Raw genomic sequence first — 19,717 nt, forward strand, 5'->3', positions numbered from 1 at the left:
GGGGCCAGGGGGGGCACGGGCCACCCCCACAATTTGATTGGCCACCCCAAGTGCCCCCCCTCCCACACCATCAGTCTCGTCAGTATTAATTATGTACTAGTGGTTTTGCTTTTCTTAAAATAAAACTTCATATTTTACAGGGCTTTGATTTATTTATATTACATTTTTTTATTAGCTTAAAATATTAAAATAAAAATTTTTGTGGAGGCTCCGCCTATGAAAAATTGTCTAGACCCGAGGAACCACTCTACCGTGACATGTTGTTATCGGAGTCAATTAGTAGGCGCACACTTATAGTAACGAACGGTGGTGGCACCAATAAAAAGCAAGGAAAAACAAGGAAAACACAGAGGACGGAGAAAGGAGTTTTATGCAGATAGTGAAAAAGGACAACAAAGTCATAGGTGAGTGAGCTGAGTTTTGATATGTTTCCTTAAATGTGGAAACCTGCGATTAGGAAGTTAGAGCTAGCTCCTCTCTGTTACTGTCGAGAATGCTCATTACTAAAGTTGAAGACAACCTAACGGTACATTAAAAGAATATATAAAGTCACGTTTGCCTTTGCGTTTGTAATAAATAGTGGTGTGTTAGATCGCAGTTTATCCATACGGATCAGAACCCACGTTTCAACCCGCATGCGATTCGATCGCGGATTAAACAGGGATAGTTTATAATTTACACGTGTTTTAAAATGTTAACCTTCAAGTGCTTTTAAGCAATTTAACACTAAAAAGGCACTAAGTGAGTAGCTGTATGCAAAGACAGGTTGAATGTGTCCGGTCCCGTTCCAATCAGACGTAATCCTCCCTATATCCTTCAAATATTGATGAGTAAACTTTAGGGAGAGTTGCGCTATTGTATCTCATAGTGTATGGAATAGATCAATGAAAAACATTACGTTTTTATGTGGAGTGACTGTTTAAGCTGCGCCGTCTGTGTGTGCATGGGTTTATTTAAGACGACAAACAAGTGCCCTCAATAGTCGACACACGGAGAGAGCTTTGCGTTGATTCGGCGCATGCAAAAACATTAACATGTCATACGACTATGAATAAACGTCTAGAATTTCCTCAGCCTCTAAACTTTCATTGCTATTAACTGTTTTCCTTTTGTTAAGTACATTTTCTGTTGCATGAAGCAGGTTTCACTTTCAGGTGCACAGGCTTTGCAAACTCTAGATAAAACACAAAGTTTAAACCAAGCACTGTCCAACATCTGATCCTGATCTAAACCAGTTTGGATTTATCTGGATTTGTCGACTCCAAACTTACTCTGAATTTTGAAAATTAAGAGTTTGTTGTTCAAATAGCTTCATGCAACAGACCACAGCCTCAGAAGCATATTTAAAGAAAACAACATAAACATTATTTCTTTCTATACATTAACTCACTGGGGCTCTGTGCAATATGCCATTTAATACAACCAAATGTTAGGGATGGCGAAAACGAAAAATGTTCTTGACCGGCCACCGAGCCTCATTGGCCGGTTGAAACCGGTTAACTGATAGGCCTATTAGTTTAAAATATGCTATTTAAAATAAACAGCCATTTCGAGCCGCGCCTGCAATTTCGCAACTCGCATCTCTCTGCGCTCTGCCTCCGGCTCACACACACACAGACCTCACAATACTTTTTAAATCCCCTACAGCGCCAAACATGAGTCCCGCAAACGCGGCGCCGTGCTTAGTTTTGAAATAGTTTAGGTACTAGGTGATCGCGTTGAACTTGAAAATAAAGGCGTTTGTGAAGCTCATTTGAAAATTGCCGCGGCTCATTTAATAAAATGACAGCTCAGAAGAGAGACTGCGCTTTAGTTTGGGGTAGTAATATTAAAGACATAGGATGATCATCATCACCTTTTCTGTTGCCACTGAAATATAGATGTAATGTATTTCCAAATCTAAACCCATCTTATGCGGAATGTTGCCTAATAGACTGCAACACGATAAAACCAATGGATTAAACGGGCACCTTCAGAATGTGTAAAAGCACCGGCCAAAGCAGGTCTCGCACTGTGTTTGTTCTAGAACAAATGCAGCAAAGATATTTAATGCTTGTATGAGGCATATAGGCCTACGCTGAGTTTTATTTATTTATGATGAGGTGCGTTCTAATTAACCAACCTGATCTCACAAAATACGTGAAATAGTCACGCATTATTTTGCTCAGTTTTGCGTGACATTGTCACGTATTTCCACCATATTACGTGCCCCTGACACGACTTCTTTTCCGTGACAGTTTCACGTATTGGTTACTCAACTGTTTTTCCTATTTTCTTACAATTTTCGCTTCGGTTTGGGGTTAGAACAACCTTCTGTTACATAAAATGACATCCTTACCCAAACCCAACTCTAACCCCAACGTCAGGCGACGATGGTTTAAAAAGCATACGAATTTTTTTTATAAACCAATACATTAAGTGACATCCTAACGCAAACAGCAAATCTAACCCCAAACCGAAGCGAAAATTGTTTAAAAATAGGAAAAACAGTTGAGTAACCAATACGTGAAACTGTCACGGAAAAGCAAGTCGTGTCAGGGGCACGTAATATGGTGGAAATACGTGACAATGTCACGCAAAACTGAGCAAAATAATGCGTGACTATTTCACGGATTTTTGTGAGATCATGTTGAATTAACAATGCAATGCAAGTGAACGCGCAGTGCCGGCGCCTTCATGCACGGACCGGTAATTATATACTCTGCTATATTTGCTTTTTATTTAATAAATACATGCATTTGGTTGATTAAACATTTATTAAAATTAAGATACAATTTATACAAAACGAAATTCACTTCAAAGAAATGCTTTCTACAAAGCAAAACTTAATAAAGTGGTAAAAATCATGGCTGAGGATTTACAGAAACAAAACTTACTCTGCACTTTACTGTTAGCCTAAAAGACATAAATGTTAATAATTTGGAACACAACCAGGAGAGACTTTAATTTTAATTATTGTATTACTGTATTTTATTTACTATTCGAATAAAGGAATTTATCAAAAAATAGCCTGTAGCATTTACTTTTCGCAAACCTTGTGAACATGCGAAACCAAAAGCAGTGACCTCACGCCAAATGTTTTTTTATTGGTTTATAAAGTACAAACAGACCAGTTATGAAAAACTGAGTGTGAGGGATTTGTTCACTTCACACAAAAAGATCTTGGAAAGAAAGAGATGACTAACTGTAGTAGGGTTTAGTCTATAATAGCCCTTTACAGATCCCTTTTTTTAACCGACAACCGACAACTTTGACAGGTTAACGTTGATACGGTCAACCATCGGTCAAACGGTCATCGGTTAACATCCCTACCAAATGTAATATCTTTATTAAGATGATATGCGGACAACATTCAACTTTAGGAAATAAATTAGTTTATGACTTGACAAAGTAACTGAGAAAAATGCATTATTATTTCTTTAGGGACAGACAGACAGTCAGATACAGGCAATAGGACCAATGAAAAGGTCTCAAAAAATTCAGAATTTCTTCATTTTGAAGAAAAAAAGAGAGATCGAAGCAGAAAGGCATGAGGAGAGGGAAGAGAGGAAGATGCAGCAGTAGTCCACTGACTTTTCTGCAAACCAAGGTATTTGTATTACATGCAGAGACCAGAGGGAGGTTAAAACAAAAACACATCAGGAGGTTTAAATGTACTGAATGTATCAGGATACAGTATACAGTATTATTACCTTCAATGTAGGGCAAGTTACACTAATTCACTGTTTATATGTATTTAAATGTGCCACCCCTCTCTAAGTCTGTGCCCCAGTCCGGCCCCCCCATGAAAAATTCTCTAGACCCGCCCCTGATGACATTCACCATACAATTTCCATGACCTTTAAAAATTTGTCACTTTACACATGTGAGAGGTTATTGCACGAATTGCACATTAATTACTTTGGAAAAGTTTTGAAGCATATCACCTTCCATGCATTTGCATACAGCTTTCTCAAAAATTTTTTTTAGATGGACAGTGTTATCAGTGTATAAATTAAACAGCAAAGTGAGCACAGCACATACCTAAGAACTATGCATACAGGTTTTGTTTACTACAATGCTTGAGATATAAATAATAAAAACTGGATGTCTGTGATTTCATAATGTGATCTGAATAGGACTAGGATTTCTGAACTGTATGTGTATTGATTTAATTTTCTTTGCTCATTTATTTAATAAGAAACCAGCAGTAGGTAAACCGGCTATTTTTATTGTACCAAGAAATATGTTATTTGTTTAAGTTACACATGCAACAAAATAAAAAATAAGGGGAAAAAACCCATGCAGAGGGAATTAGATTTCTCAGTTTGCTAAAAACATGCTCTGTAATTTTCTTTTAACAAAGTTGTGTGGAAAAACTAGATGTGATTAACCAGGACTGGGTTATCCCTTTAACAGGCAGTGCCCATTTTTAGTCTGTGTGTGTGGGTATGTTCACCTTCAAATTAATGAATATAGATTATACTATTTATATATTAGATTATATCATTTATATTAATACAATTTATATTAATTAATATAAAATTAATGAATATAATCTAAACATCTCTCACTATTATTATTTTTGCTTGCTTGCTTGTTTTTTCGTGATCACAACTTAATTTCTTGTTATCCTGAGAAAACAATAGTTGTTTTCTTGAGATGTGATTAAAGCTTATGTGTACTTGATAAAACGTGTTGTTCTGTTTGTAAACAGCAAAAGCATATTTTGCTAAATTAGCATAGATGAACAAATGAGATTTTACTTGGATCAGAGATTCACTCAAGCTGAAATAGATTTGTCAATATTTACAATTTTACAGTGATGAATTTAGGGACCGTCTTTAGGTTTCTCAATAATATAAACATTTCTACTTTTAACAGCATTTAAATGGAATGACTGAAAGTCAACAAACAGTCACAAAACCAACGTGTTTATGTGGTTGTCAGCTATAATGCATACTTACATATTTATTACATATTTATTTATACTATTGAAGATAGAAACGTGTACAGTATTACTTTTGAGATGGTCCCTAAATTCACAAACATGAACCGTCCAACTTTTTTATTTATTAAGTCTATCGGCTACACATTAGCTACACGTGTGGTAACGGCGAAGACCCCAACTCATATGCATTAGTCCACTTCAAAATACAAAAATTAAGTCGTGATCACGAGAAAACAACTTTCATTATCTCGAGATAACGGGAAATTAAGTCGTGATCACGAGAAAACAAGCAAGCAAAAATAATAATAGTGCATGTCCTCTCTCGGCTTCCTTACTCAAATAATATACTGTAAAATATATAACTCTGGCATTTTTTTGGGTCTAGAAGTCTAATTTTGGTCTTGTTTTAAAAAAGACACTTTATAACGTTTTTTAAGTGTCTGGAGGTAAAAATATAAAAAATTATAGCAGTTTACATTTATTTGTAATAAATAAAAAATGCAATACAGTATTATTTTTAATACATAAAATTATCAAACAACTGAGGTTTGTGTTGGTTTGCTGTGAGGTTTGCTGCATACACTTGTCACAAATTAATAACTTATAGTTACTGCATTATTATTACTAATAAAAAGGTTTTGAAATATAAAAAAATACATTCTTAGACCTTTCAACAATATATGTTTGTCGTGTTAGATTAACATTAACATGAAAAATATTGAAGTAAACGTAGGTGTCCCACTCACAGGACAGCGGCAGTTAACAAGTTAAATTTACAAAGTGCAAGTTTTTTGAGGTCATTTACAAATTCATTTCACTGAAAACTGGTTCCATCTAAACAGGACTTTACTGATTTGTGCATGTAAAGCAGTAAATCCATCTTTCTTAAGCAATGCAGGTTTGATATACATTACTAGATTGAGTAAAATATGCAGTGCAGGTTGAGTGTATGCTGCACACCCAACATATGCAAGACGCTTGCCAGAAAAATTAAATTTACACATGCCAGCAATGCATGGTGGCTCCCACCTACTGTACATACAGTATAAACCTCCAGAAAGGAAAAGTATGTATGTGGACCAATCTGCCCAATACCTACAGGGCAAGATCTCCTTTGCCAAGTACTTACTGTATTAAGCCTCTCAATGCTGTACTGCACTCTATGTAAGCTACAAAACTCTATCATTTCTGTTTCTCCAACATCTCTAAGATGATTCATATCCCCAAGCGTCAAGGGAAAAGTATGAGTATTTGTTGATGTCTGTGACTGTGTGAAAACATGTCTTTGTTGGTATTTGTATGGATCCTGTTGCCAAGGCCATCCATCTACTTCTACTATCTATCTGATGCAGTGAGTAGTGGAAGTATTCTGCTCCTAATACTTCAATCTATTCGCCACATATACTATCATACACACAAAACACATTTTAAATCTAATGTCACATGGATTATAAAATGTAATTTATGCCTATTACAGCAGCAGAAATATAATCGACAGCGATACAAATGTCTGCATCAGATCAGACTGTTTGTCCACAGTGGTGTGGGAACGTGGGCTGTGGGAATGAAAATATAAGATTACTACTTACGGAATACTGTGCAGTAAATACTAAACTATATTTCCATTTTTATAAAAAAATTAGCATGTGGGGTCAAGTGTATTACATTGCAATGCGCACTACACATTTTGGCAATTGTAGTGGATCATCTGTGCAGACAAAAATAATAGCATAGTATGCATTCCCTTCATAAAAACGCGATTAAGTCTGCATATGTACGCGGGCGCCGCATTTATATAAATACGCCGCACTTTCGCAGCATAAATTGCAGATATTCGTGCGTAAAATATGCGGGGCTTGCATGATTTCATAATCCCCGCATTTTCATATCAAAAATCACATATATTTTAGCAGAAAGTTGAAAAATGTTGTTTTTACTTCACACAAGCGCAGCCATGTCCCCTCTGTTGCCATGGGAACATTATGAAGTGATGTGATTATGTGAAGTGAACATCACTGAAAAGCTGCAAACAGTTTTTCCAAGTTCCCGCAATTTCATTGCATAAAATTGCATAAATATCCTACATATTCCATCGCATTCTTTAAGAAAACGCGGCGCAAGATCAAGGATTTTTGCTTGCAACAATCACAAAAACACTCTTCGGTAAGGACTGAGCATGCACCACCTACATACTACGTATTTCAGATATAATAAGATGAGCATAGTAGAATGCTATCCTGAATGCCTGGAATATAATGCAAAAAATCTGTAGGGTGCAAAAATGTCTTTATGCATAGAATACTTGGATGACCCATAATGCATTGCACTTGACTTGACCATCCATGTCCAGTGTGAAAAATGAAAAGGAAGCTTCTTGGCTCATTACAGGACAAGACTGACAAAAATTAAGGGGGTATGAGTAATTTTTGGATTTTACAATACCTTTTAGTTATCCTAGTTTATTGTGCATAAGAAAATCTGCATGCAAAGTACACTACCACAGGGACAAAGGAGAGCCTGCAGGATTTAATCTCAGGCTACGCACAGTAATGCTGCCAAACCCCACAAAGCACACGTATGAGAGGATGCGTAAGACTTTTCATTGTCCATCACTTTTACAGACAGGAAAATGAAAATTCTTTCATAATCAATTACAACCAGCCATTTAAATTTTCAGATTTTAATGATAATAAAATATTTAATTGCTTTTGTTTTTGGTCACATTTTTATTTTCAATCATGAACTTACAGGGTGAGCACCGTATAAGCTAGAATTAGTATTTATTTATAAGGAGAAGAGATAAATAGAGAAATGTTCAGCACCACACTAAAAGCATATCAAGACAGACTGTTGTCAATCAATTTTGTGTCTACCTCAGACAGATGACTTCTTGTGAAGGTTTTAATTTCATTTTGGAGACTAAACTCACGCTCATCCAGCATACTTGAGTCTTTTCGAGTCTTTTCGACAGATCAGCGAATAACCATTTCCAGCCGGTGACTTTTCTTCCAAGGGGCGTGAACTCATGTATCCGTTGCATCATGTGGATCATGCGTTTTGTCAAAATACGTGCCTGCTGTACACACATCAAAAGGGTTTATGATAAAAGAGACGCTCACGTTCACTAAATACTCGCAAGAAACTAACCTAACACTAAACTCTGATTACATGAGATTAAGCGAGTATCTGGCAAACGTGAGCGTCTCTTTTATCATTAACCCCTTTGAAGCTTCTGCAGCAGGTACATATTTTGACACGATGAGCCACATACATGACGGGCTAAATACATGTTTTCAAGAGCTTCGCATCGTGTGCCCTAAAAAAAGAATGACATCAAAGTAACATGAGACTGTTTTGAGAAACTCTCACATCATTTGCCGATTGGTCTCCACTCAGAATCAATGACAATCTTTTGCCTGCACACCTATCTTTCCTTATTCCCTCTTTTATTTATTTTTATGTCATGAGGGTACACAAACTATTTAAAATTATGTAAAACATCAAATTGCATTAGTGCTCTGTCATGACAGTGCTTACAGCCATCCAGCAACAGGCGCCACTGCAGGGGCACACATGCACTGTGCTATTACCTTGCAACTAGAACCGCGATGAAAAGAAAAATATTCAAAATGGAAACATGGGAAAATAATCATTTTACTGAGAAAACACTGATGTCTTTGTGAAACTAATAAGGTTGAGTGCGAGCACCAGCTGCCAGTTTAATCTCTACTGTCTGCAGTAAAAAAAACAAAGTTATGTTTACCAGCCATACGTGCGTCAATAACTGCCAGAGCTCTCTATATGGGAACAGTGTGTGAGAAAAGTTGACAGTACTTTGAAAGGTTAAAAGAGCAACAGAAAAGTATGTGTATGACACAAGGTGACAGTCACAAAGGGTATAAAAATGCAATGCCACTCAGAAACCAGCTTGCTGTTTGACAGCGGTAGCCCTATGTTTTTTCTCTTCCTCCTGTCATATACAGAGAAGCAGGCGACACTAGCACAAGTCTGTCTTGTCACGTCTGTTTATCCTAAATGGCTGTTTTAAGTCAGAACACTTTGTGCGTAGCCCAGAGCAAAGCGACGAGACTCACACAATTGATGAATTTGAATGTAAAAAAGATAGCGATTTTACTTTGACAACAAGGTGACCTTTCTGCAGGACTGCAGCTGTTGAAAGCTTTCTTTTTAATTTAACAGTTATTCTGCCAAATTTGCTTTGCTGCCCATTTTCTAACCACACCAGATGGCGTACCTGATAAAGTCCCCAGCAATGCCATCTACACCCGGATCCACCAATAAAATCACAGGACCACGACAGTGCTAATTAACAATAATTTCATCACAATTGGTCTGGTTGTCCCTGCCGAGCACTTTGAAATCTGTACATCCGCAGTTTATTTCCTGAACACATCTCTGATTGAGCTGTCTGATTGAGGATTGGGGGAAAACAATACGTTCATTCAAAAGAATACTTAAGCCAAAAATGATAATTTGTCCCCATGACATTTTTTTCTGTGGAACACAGAGTGAATGTTTGGAAACTATTCTGGCCAGATTATTTAGAATGAAAAGCCAGAATGACCAAAAATGCACAAATAAAGCATTACAAAAGTGAACTTCTCTGAAGCTATCTCATGCTTGATTGAGAAACATCCCAAAATAATCTGTTACTGCTCTCTTTGGCATGTTCATGAGTTTATAAGAGAAGCAGCCATGTCTAATAATACCTAAACAAATGATTCACTTGAGTCATATCTTTTCAATTAATCAGTTGATTCAGTTAACAAAACCATGATGGAGCTAATAAATGAATACCAACTTAAGTTTCGATCTGTTTTTTGAAGTGCTTTTTTGTCATTTTTAAGCCCCAGCCCAAATCCTTCACTTTCATTATACACAAAAAACAAACAGGATATTCTTAAAAATAAAGTTACCATCTGTGTTGCCAGGTCCACATATATAAACCAGCCCAATGGCCAATCAAAGCTAGCCCAATGACCCTAGCCTAAACACCAAAACTCAAAATATGCCACTCCCATACCTAAAACACATATTTAAAGGAAAACACCACTTTTTTTCAATATTTTACTATGTTCTTACCTCAACTTAGATAAATGTATACATACCTATTTTTAATAAATGCATGCACTTAATCTTTGCACAGCGTGTCTATCTTTGTTAGCATTTAGCCTAGCCCCATTTATTCCTTAGGATTCAAACAGGGATGAATTTAGAAGCCACCAAACACTTCCATGTTTTCTCTATTTAACGACTGTTACACAAGTAGTTACACAAGTAAGTATGGTGGCACAAAATAAAACGTGGGATTTTTTAAGCGGATAAAAATGAGAACTATATTGTATGGTGGAAGAGCACTTAGTTTGCAGCACTTCCACCTTGGCGCGCAGAAACATCATCACTCCAGACTAAGTGCTCTTCCGCCATACAATATAGTTTGCTTGCCACGTTTTATTTTGTGCCACCATACTTACTGGTGTAACTACTCATGTAACAGTCTTTAAATAGGGAATGGAAGTGTTTAGTGGCTTCTAAGTTCATCCCTGCATGGATTCTAAGGAATGAATGGGGCTAGGCTAAATGCTAACACATTCACAACGTGCAGTACAAAGATGAAGTGCATGTCTTGAAAAAAGATAAGAATGTATTAGTTCATCTATGTTGAGGTAAGAACATAGTAAAATATTGAAAAACGGTGGTGTTTTTCTTTAACAATCTCTATATCTTTTTTTACAATAATTTTGTGTCGAAATAATCATAAACATAAAAAATATGAAGAGCTGATGAACAAAATCCTTCCAACTTAACATGTGGAAAAACAATCTGCAGCAACAATATAAATGCAGCCCAATATCGTGGGCAACCACAGATCTGCCAACCACCACCACCATTTTTATGATATGAGGATGATCAGAAGATTATTTTAGTGCATTACTCCTTTAAGAGCCACAGTGTATTTTTGCAGTGTTATCATTTTTACTTCACACCTCTGTAGCAGGTTCCTGGTAGCAGACACAAGCTTGTAAACACAGTTAATGGTGTGTTTTACCTCTAGCTGATGGGCCGGTAAGGCCGAGAGTTACTTTACCTGCCTTAGGCCATCTCTGCTGTTCTGCATGATCCGGAGGGCATAGTTCGAGCGCTGTCCTTTGCTGTTGAACTCGATGTGGCCCGTTAGACCTTCCAACTCTACCTATCCGGAGAGATCCACACAAAACCGTGTTAATGCTCGAAGGTATAGTGTGATCACAGCCGCACAAGCCTGCAGTTTTTTGCATCACAGGGCTGTCAGGACAGGAGAGCCCTTTACTGGACGAATTTCAACAATGCAAAAACCAGCAGAGGAAGTGGGCTATAGATTATTTTATAGCATGCATTGAATGATGCAGTAACTGATGGTTGTTAATCTTTAATGGCCGGGTAAGACACAGTGTCTCCATTTCGGGGATTCTGCTGAAGGTAGCAGTTCTGACAAGGGCCCGCGGGCCGCAGCGGTACAGAGAGAAAACGAATGATGGATGAGGCTGCGTGCCTGCTGGCGAGATGATTGGCAGGTCCCCGCTGTTATCCTTACCATCCTCAGGTAGTTCATGAGACTCGTTCCGTGCTCCCAAATCTTGGAGGACTTGCAGGAGAGCTGAGTGGCTCCGACGTTCTGGCTACGGTTCAGTTCCTGCACAGCTGCCACCACCGTGTGTACGGCATCAAACAGCAATGCGGATGAAAGCTGAAACGCACACACATACAGAGTGTAAACAAACAGACAAAGCAAACAGAAATCGGTAAAATTCAACTAGCTGGGGACTGCCTTTGCAGATACTGTATATAGGATGAAGGCAATCCGATGATTTTTTTAATAAAATCCTGTGCTTTCATCTAGTCGGTTTGTGTGGAAAATGTAGTACAGAAGATGTTATGATTTCCCACATCGTATCCATTGCCTCACTGATGTTCTTGTGTTTGAACCCGGAATGACCAACTCCCATTACTGATGTGGTTCCAAATAAAATGTTTACTAACACACATTGGTGTTTTTCAGGTGTGAACATACAGTATCCCTCCTCCCAAAACCCGTTAGAAGTCAATCATTCAGCACTGTAAACACATCGGATGATGTTACTGCATCTAAAGCTGTGGAGTTTTCCCTCTTCCCTAATATGCATTATGGCTCTTCTGCTAACAGATTCTGAAATGAGGATGTGTTGTGATGCACTATGAAACAACACAGCCGCTTAGAGTGGGTGGAAATGTGTGTTTGTGCCGTAGTTGCATGTGTTTGTGACTAAAATAGCTGTCTGTGTAAATTTTGCTGTCTGTGGTAGAAAACATGAAGCACATCTATTCTAGTCAGATGTGGAGAAATGTCCTAGCTATACTTATTCAAAATCATGCTGTGTGTGTGTGTGTGTTAGCTGCAGACTAGGCAGACCACAGTTCCACTAGTTAATCTCTGGACACACCAGCCATTCTCATTCTTAGCTAATGAAGTTCAGGGCTTAAATATCCGTCCAGTCACTGTCTTCCACATCAAGGACATTAGGCTAAGCTGGTTCGTCTTCGCCATGCCTTGAATGCAAAACATTTTCATTTCTAGGCCGGCGTGTAACAGAGTTGAATCTCACTGTGGGGTTTAGACCTGTTTTCGCTCTCATCTGTCTGGAAGACTACAAACTTCCTCTGTTTAATTAAAGATTAGACCTAATTAAATTGGAAATGCAACCAGAGCCACGTTCTAACAGCACTGCCATTTATTTTTAAAACATCCTCAATGCAGCTTTAATAGGAATGCAAAAGCATATCTTTTTAATTCATTATTACAGCTCTCATCGTACTGTATGTATATTAACACATGTTTTTTATATCCCATTGCTGTTTGATAAAGTACAAACTGGAGTGAGATCAGGGGGAATACATAATACAGATGTTTTCATTTGCAAATAGAAAAAACAGGGTTGATGTGAACATGAAGGGTGTGTGTATTCCTCAGAGTGTGTGTGTGATGAATTATACAGCCGCTGACCCGGTTTCAAGGTAAGAGTGAGGACACGATGAATCAGATGGATTACCTAAGCATCTATGAATTAATATTAGAAGAATATCTATAGACGGTTTCATCGGACGCACGTGATACACGTCTGGATCCGAACCTTACTTCCGGTTTCGTTTTTTTATGGTCTGACTAGTTGCTAAACTGATCTCTTGAACAAATGCCTCATCGAAAATAACAAATGTTTCGGTTTCCTAGGTAATCTATGTGTTGTTTTTCTGCTTGTTATATAAATAAACTACGTTTAAAGAACTTTATTGTTATTTATTCTTAGCGGAGTTTACTGGAAGTTACGTGCGGACCGCGACAGCCGCTTGTTTATGTTGTTACTGCTAAAACCGTCTATAGATCTAAACACACGTAAGTGATGTAAGTGACATATTTCCCTTCTTTGTGCAAGACGTCTGTTTCAATAGCCAGAGAACAGCAGTGTTGGGGAAAGTTACTTTTAAAAGTAATGCATTACAATATTAAGTTACTCCCCCAAAAAGTAACTAATTGCATTACTTAGTTACTTTTCATGGAAAGTAATGCTTACGTTACTTTTAAGTTACTTTTGCGTTACTTTTCTTACTTGGCTGATGCTTGATCTCTTTCATGCCTTGCAGGTGTTTTTATGATCGCAAAAATGTCAAGCTCTGGACTGACATCTCCGTTTCTGACTCAAACTGTTTCCCGCTCAGGCCCACAGAGTGCGTAATTCTATGTTAATATGTTCAGTTTAATCCAGTACATTACTTTATTTTTAGATTAAATTAATTAAACTGAAAAGTAACTCCCATTACTTTTTTTTAAAGTAACTGAAATATTAATGTGTATTGTGTACATTTAAAAAGTAATGCGTTACTTTACTCATTACTTCAGAAAAGTAATATTATTACATAATGCGCGTTACTTGTAATGCGTTACCCCCAACACTGGAGAACAGTGTAGTGGGAGCATGCATAAAACATGATTTAAACAGTTATGGTAAATATTTACTACATCTGTCATTTATGAACCAGTGTGAGGATAAAATTAAGAACTGTAGATATATTCAGTCAGTTCGTGTTGTTGCTTGAGGGGTGACGGCCTTCAATGTGGAAATATAAAAGCACAGAGACATACCAGTATCTTTACAATGGGATATACCAAGACTTCCTGTTTTTAACATTTTCAGGCGATGGTTTAAACAACTGTCCCTCTTGTGTGAGTTTTTTTTAAACGCAATTGACTTAAGTTTTTATGGTGACACATCAAGCTTCACGCGGTCAGACAGCAGCATCTTTATCATTGAACACATTGTAAGTTATTTGAACAAACAATGATAAACATATTAAACTATTACATGTATTCAGTATAGTTTTTGTTTTATCAAAATATACAAAAATAAATTTCTTCTTACGCACTAGATGAACACATGAGCTTATTAAATTATTATAAAATTTAAAATTCTGTACTGTAATCTCATTTTTGTAATAATATATTAGCAGAATAAATAAACCAGCTAAATCAGCATATTTTTATCAGCATAATATTAGTTGTTTTGAACAATTATTGTATTTATCGATTACTGGCATTTTCTATGAGTGGTTTTACTGGATGAATGTGGGTATACAGATCATAGGTGTGCATGTATTATGGTTAAAACAAATGTTTTGTAGAAATTTACTGCGTTTGTACCAGCTATTATGGCAGCCCCTAACTGCACAATTTATGCCAGTCTTCCTGCATATGGTTATTTCATAATAAACATTAAAAAGCCAGTCAAAACGGCACACTCGTGTCCCTCGCATTATGACTACTATTAGCTTTAGTGACTTAACGAAAGTCTTACACAAAAGAGTTCAAAGATCCCGGGGCCCACATTTACATCAAAAATAAGGTGAAAACATCAATATGTTCATTGTATTGGGGCAGTGAGCAAAGGTTCAGGGGTTTATATAACAGTTTGTGTAGTTAATATACATCTGTCTGTCTGTTTGTCTGTCTGTCTATCTATCAGTGGCGGCTCGTGACTGCTCATCCGAGGGGCGCTAATTCAAAATAAGTGTTTGGAGCGTCGTGTGTGGTTCCCTTTTCCGAAATATGTGTTCTGCGTGTTGAAAGATCCTGTGTGCATCATGTGTTTTGTCCAAATAAATGGCTGCTGCACACGCGTCAAAACCGTTTATGATAAGAGACGATCACGTTCACAAAATACACGCAAGACACTCCCTTAAAAGTAAACTCTGATTACACATGAGATTATGTGAGTATCTGGCAAACGTGAGCGTGTCTTTTATCATAAACCCTTTAGACGCATCTGAAGCAGGCACTTATTTTGACAAGACACGTGATGCACACAGGATCTCTCGAAGCGCAGCACACATATTTTGAAAAAAGGAACCACACACATGATGGGCCACATACATGTTGTGACGAACTTCGCATCGAACACCCTCGAAAAAAGAAGTCACCGGATGGCACTGCTATCTACAATTTACACTTTTAAAAACTACTAAAATATTAATTTCTTCAGACGCACAAGTTTTTTTTATACTTAGTAAACCTTTACACTAGGCTTTTTCATTCCAACATAACTTTTGTTTACAAACTTTACCTCATCTAGTTAAAGATATAAAAAAGATGCCCTATAGTCAATAGATCAAATTTAGACAGTGAACAGTTTAGGTTAAGGTTAAAATAACAGCTTGTTTAGTTACTATAATGCACAGTATGTACTGAATATTTAATGTAAGTAAATAAAGTTATTTCAATCTTACGAATATGCTTCTTATTAAAATGGCATATAAAACTTTTTTGACTATTCTAAGATTATCTAAGTTACTTCACAATTACTTTCATAACTGTATAAACAATGCATCATTCCATATTTTGTGCTGATACAGTTTCAGAGTGGTTAAATGTAATCTGTATTCTTTGATTTATACAATGAATCTTGATTCATGTGGATTATAACCTTGTCGTGGGCCTCTTTTATTCAGACTCCATCACAAATCAGTCACCATTATGTTATAATAGGCTTACAGGAATCTAAAAAAAATTTTTTTGGAGCTCTCTGTTAAATCTATCTGTCATTTTATAACTCATTTTACTGTTACATTATTATTTTTTATCATGCATTGGAATCATGCATCACTGTAAGAAAGCACAGCATCTATGCCAATAACCAGGTTACCAAAGATACCCTGACTGCTTTAACACAATAGACATGTATTCAAATTTAGAAGTGTCTTACTGGCGTCCCTGCAAAAGGGGCGTGATCACAGTTCTCCTGCCAGGATCTATTGAGGCTAAGGACAAAGTCCTGAAAGAAGGGGTGCGTCCTGTTGAAGACAGAAAAGCCCAAGACATTCACCCGCTGATCGGCTAAATCGTCCAGCCGCAGAAGAGAGAATTCCTGCAAAGGAGATGACAAAGCGTTAAGGTTAAATTATTGATATGAGCTCGTCTTATCAACCTGCCGGGTTCAGTTCCCCTGTCGAATCGAAACCTAATGATGCCCATAGGAAGTAAAACAATAACGTCAGGCTCATTTACAACCGGTAAAGAAATTCTGCCAATTTCCAGGCTAAATAATTCAATTCAGCAAAAGCTAATGCTTAGGAGAGCTAATCCCAGCAGCTATTGTGCTTCAGATCCCATGAGGCGCACTTCTGAGGCGTGAAAGCGGGTGAGAAAAGGTCCGCAGTGTTGTCTGTCTGCACATGCAGTATATCAGGTGAAGGTTAATAGAGATGTCCCCACAGTTGTTGCTGTCAGTATTACAGCCTATGACTTTGTCACCATCACTGGCTCGAGGGACAATCATGATGGTGTAAGGAGGGAGAAGAGTTATAGTGCATGAAACCTCATGAAAACAGATACGTCATAGAGAAGAGATGAAACCGACACATATCTGAAGAAACTGGAAGAGAAGAGAATAAGAAGAACAGAAATGATACAATATGCAGGGCAAACAGATGAAATGAGATGAAACAACAGAACAAGATTAGAATCAGATGAAAGATGTAGCTCAATAGGTAGAGCACCGCGTTATGGGTTCGAGTCTCAGGGAACACACATTCTGATAAATAAGTGTCAGGGAATCCAGAGACACACAACAACAAATCTCCTGCCTTATTGCAGGTAGCATGCCACACGACTGGAACACATTCAGATCAAAGACAGCACAATCTTGGCTTCTCATTACACACACCAGGTGACGACAGGTCACGGTTAGGGCACACTGCATAGGATTAAAGCTTCTGCCGTGAGGAGAGGAAGAAAAGCAGGGAGCGCTGTGTCATGGGAGTCCAGAGACAAAAAAGTACTGCAGAGCCTGCAGGAAACACAACGCTTCAGTGGAGACTCAAGGGGGACAGAGACTTAGCACAAGTCTTATCTCAGCAAACAAAAGCTACAGACATCTTGTTGCATCTTTGTTAGAGGTGACACAGCCTCGCCGATTCACAAGGACGACCATTTGCACTTTTGATTTGAACAAAGCACATATTGTGCTCCAAAGTCTGCTAGAATCCCCATACTGCAAACCCAAGGGGCAGGATTGGGCTGGTTTACATGAGCAGGTTGGCTCATGCTGGTAACATTGGACCACTACAACATTATGGGGGGGAAATCTGCATCTTTCTGAAGTTATACTCATGTAGTAAATGTACCAACATAAAACATTTTGGAAAAGCTATCATTGCCCTTCACTGAAAAAAATTCATTTGATTTATTAATTTTTTAAGGTAGGTAGTTGCAATCAATTTATTTAAGCAAAAACAAAAAACAAAACTTTTGTTTAAATGTAGCTTAAATAAATTGATTGCAACCACTTACCTTAAAAAATGTAGTTAATTGAACAAATCATTTTTTTTCAGTGTTGTCTGCTGCTCAGGACAGACCCTATTTGTTACACTGTCTAAAGATACCCAGCTAAAGTAATTGTTACTGTTTAAAAGTCAGATTTACAGTCTTCTACAAAAAAATCATCCAAGTCGTCTGTGAAAAATAACCTTGATATCTTAAAAATCGACATAGGAAGGTCATTTCAAAGGCTTTGTGTACATTAACAATGTAGTAAAAATCGAAAAGTTTTCTTTGCATAAAAAAAAAAATCATGTACACATGACAACGCTAGCTAGCAAAAAGAACTGCATTTAAATGGATCTGCGAAGAGAATTGAAAATGTGCCTTATGTGTGTCAGGCCAGTAGATGGCGGTGTTACTTTGTAAAGAAACATTTCATGCCTGCACAGATGCAGATTCTTCTACAGAGCGATAAATACAAACAATCAAGACGGCAAAAGCATCAAGCAATTTTGTCTAGATGGACAATGAGATTAGTTTATTACCAAAAGTGACCCTGGACTATAAAACATAAAATTTGGTAAACATTGTTGGATGGTGGAGAAGCAATAATATACTCAGTGTCTTGACCAGCACACGTAGGCCGCCATTGTTGTTTTGGTTATACTCATGCATCAACACGCGCGCATGATGTCACCGTGATCACAGATCTGTGGTTACATAGTATACAGAGATGACAAGGTGTCATTTTCAAAAACTTGCACTTTGAAGCATTCCTGTCAACACATCAATTTTTCCTGGGAGTCTTTGAATTTCACACCAATCTCCTGCACTTCTCCCGTTTTTTTTTTTTTTTTCCAGGAAACTACTGTAACTTATGTGGGATTTTTATGTTGTTTTGTTGGTCGGTATGTCATGTTGTAGTTGATGTGTGCCGTTGTGCTTTCTGTGCTGAGATATGTGAGTAAATGTCTGTGTGTAAAGTTGAGAGGCTGTGGTTTCGGTTGGGGGAGAGACCAGCAAACGCTGATAACAAAGCCCTGAAGAGAAAACACGCAGAACAGATGGTTTCAATAAACAAGTTGTTTGCTTTATAACTATGTTATATTTAGAGAAAGTGAAAATTAGTATGTTTAACTAATGAATGCATTTAACCAATTCATGAACAATGGAGTACTGTTGTGTTGTTGAATAATTATGTTTTACATATTTACTGCCTACATTTCATGCTGATTGCTAAAAGTGTTAAAGTTACAAAGATGTCCAAATAAGGACTGTGGAAATTGATTTTGTTCCATGTTATATTTCTTTAATTAATCATTTTATTCTATAAACATTGTGTGTTTTATATGTGCACTGAGCTATTATGTAGAAATGAGGTGTTTATGTTTGAGAGTGGAGAGTTACCAGTTTTTGTGTGTGTGCTGCAAGGAGGAATTTAGGAATTTACGACTGGTATCGATCAAGATAAGAGAGAGGCCTGAGGGGGAAAGCAAACAGGCGACTATGTCATTAACTAATGCCTTAATGTTCACAGGATGAAATATGCAATGTATTTCTTACTTAATCAGTATTAATCATTGAATAATTGATGTAGTAAATATAAGATGTTGTCTTTGATAAATGTGTATTAACCAATGAAATGAAGGTTGCATACAGAATAACTTAATGGGGGCAGGGCAGCTCAACCTTGAAGAACAGAATCTCCTGTGTGTGTGTGTCTGTGTGTTTGTGTTTTCTTTGCTAACAGATGGTTTTTAATAATGATTAAAGTGTTTGCTTAGAAGTAGTATTGCAGTAAAAGATTTAATATGTGTTTATCTATCTAAAGAAGTTAATGTGTGCCTTATTCATATAACCAATTTTACAAATAATGAAATGATGTCATGATATTGAAATATGTTTTACATAATAATCACTTTCATCTTACAGCTTATGTTTTT

At 37.2% G+C, this 19,717-nt stretch overlaps 1 protein-coding gene across 1 annotated transcript in view; it reads right to left on the bottom strand.

The window, feature by feature from the left end:
• grik4 (glutamate receptor, ionotropic, kainate 4) overlaps positions 1-19,717 on the bottom strand; it is a 381,199-nt gene that overhangs the window by 65,015 nt on the left and 296,467 nt on the right. The window contains exons 9-11 of the mRNA XM_065281202.2: positions 16,219-16,380; positions 11,526-11,678; positions 11,040-11,144 (exon numbers count right to left, since the gene is read on the bottom strand). Of these exons, the coding sequence (XP_065137274.1) occupies positions 11,040-11,144; positions 11,526-11,678; positions 16,219-16,380 (420 nt within the window). The remainder of the gene's footprint in view (positions 1-11,039; positions 11,145-11,525; positions 11,679-16,218; positions 16,381-19,717) is intronic.

The sequence above is a fragment of the Paramisgurnus dabryanus genome, chromosome 8, assembly GCF_030506205.2.
Source record: "Paramisgurnus dabryanus chromosome 8, PD_genome_1.1, whole genome shotgun sequence".
Taxonomy (NCBI): domain Eukaryota; kingdom Metazoa; phylum Chordata; class Actinopteri; order Cypriniformes; family Cobitidae; genus Paramisgurnus; species Paramisgurnus dabryanus.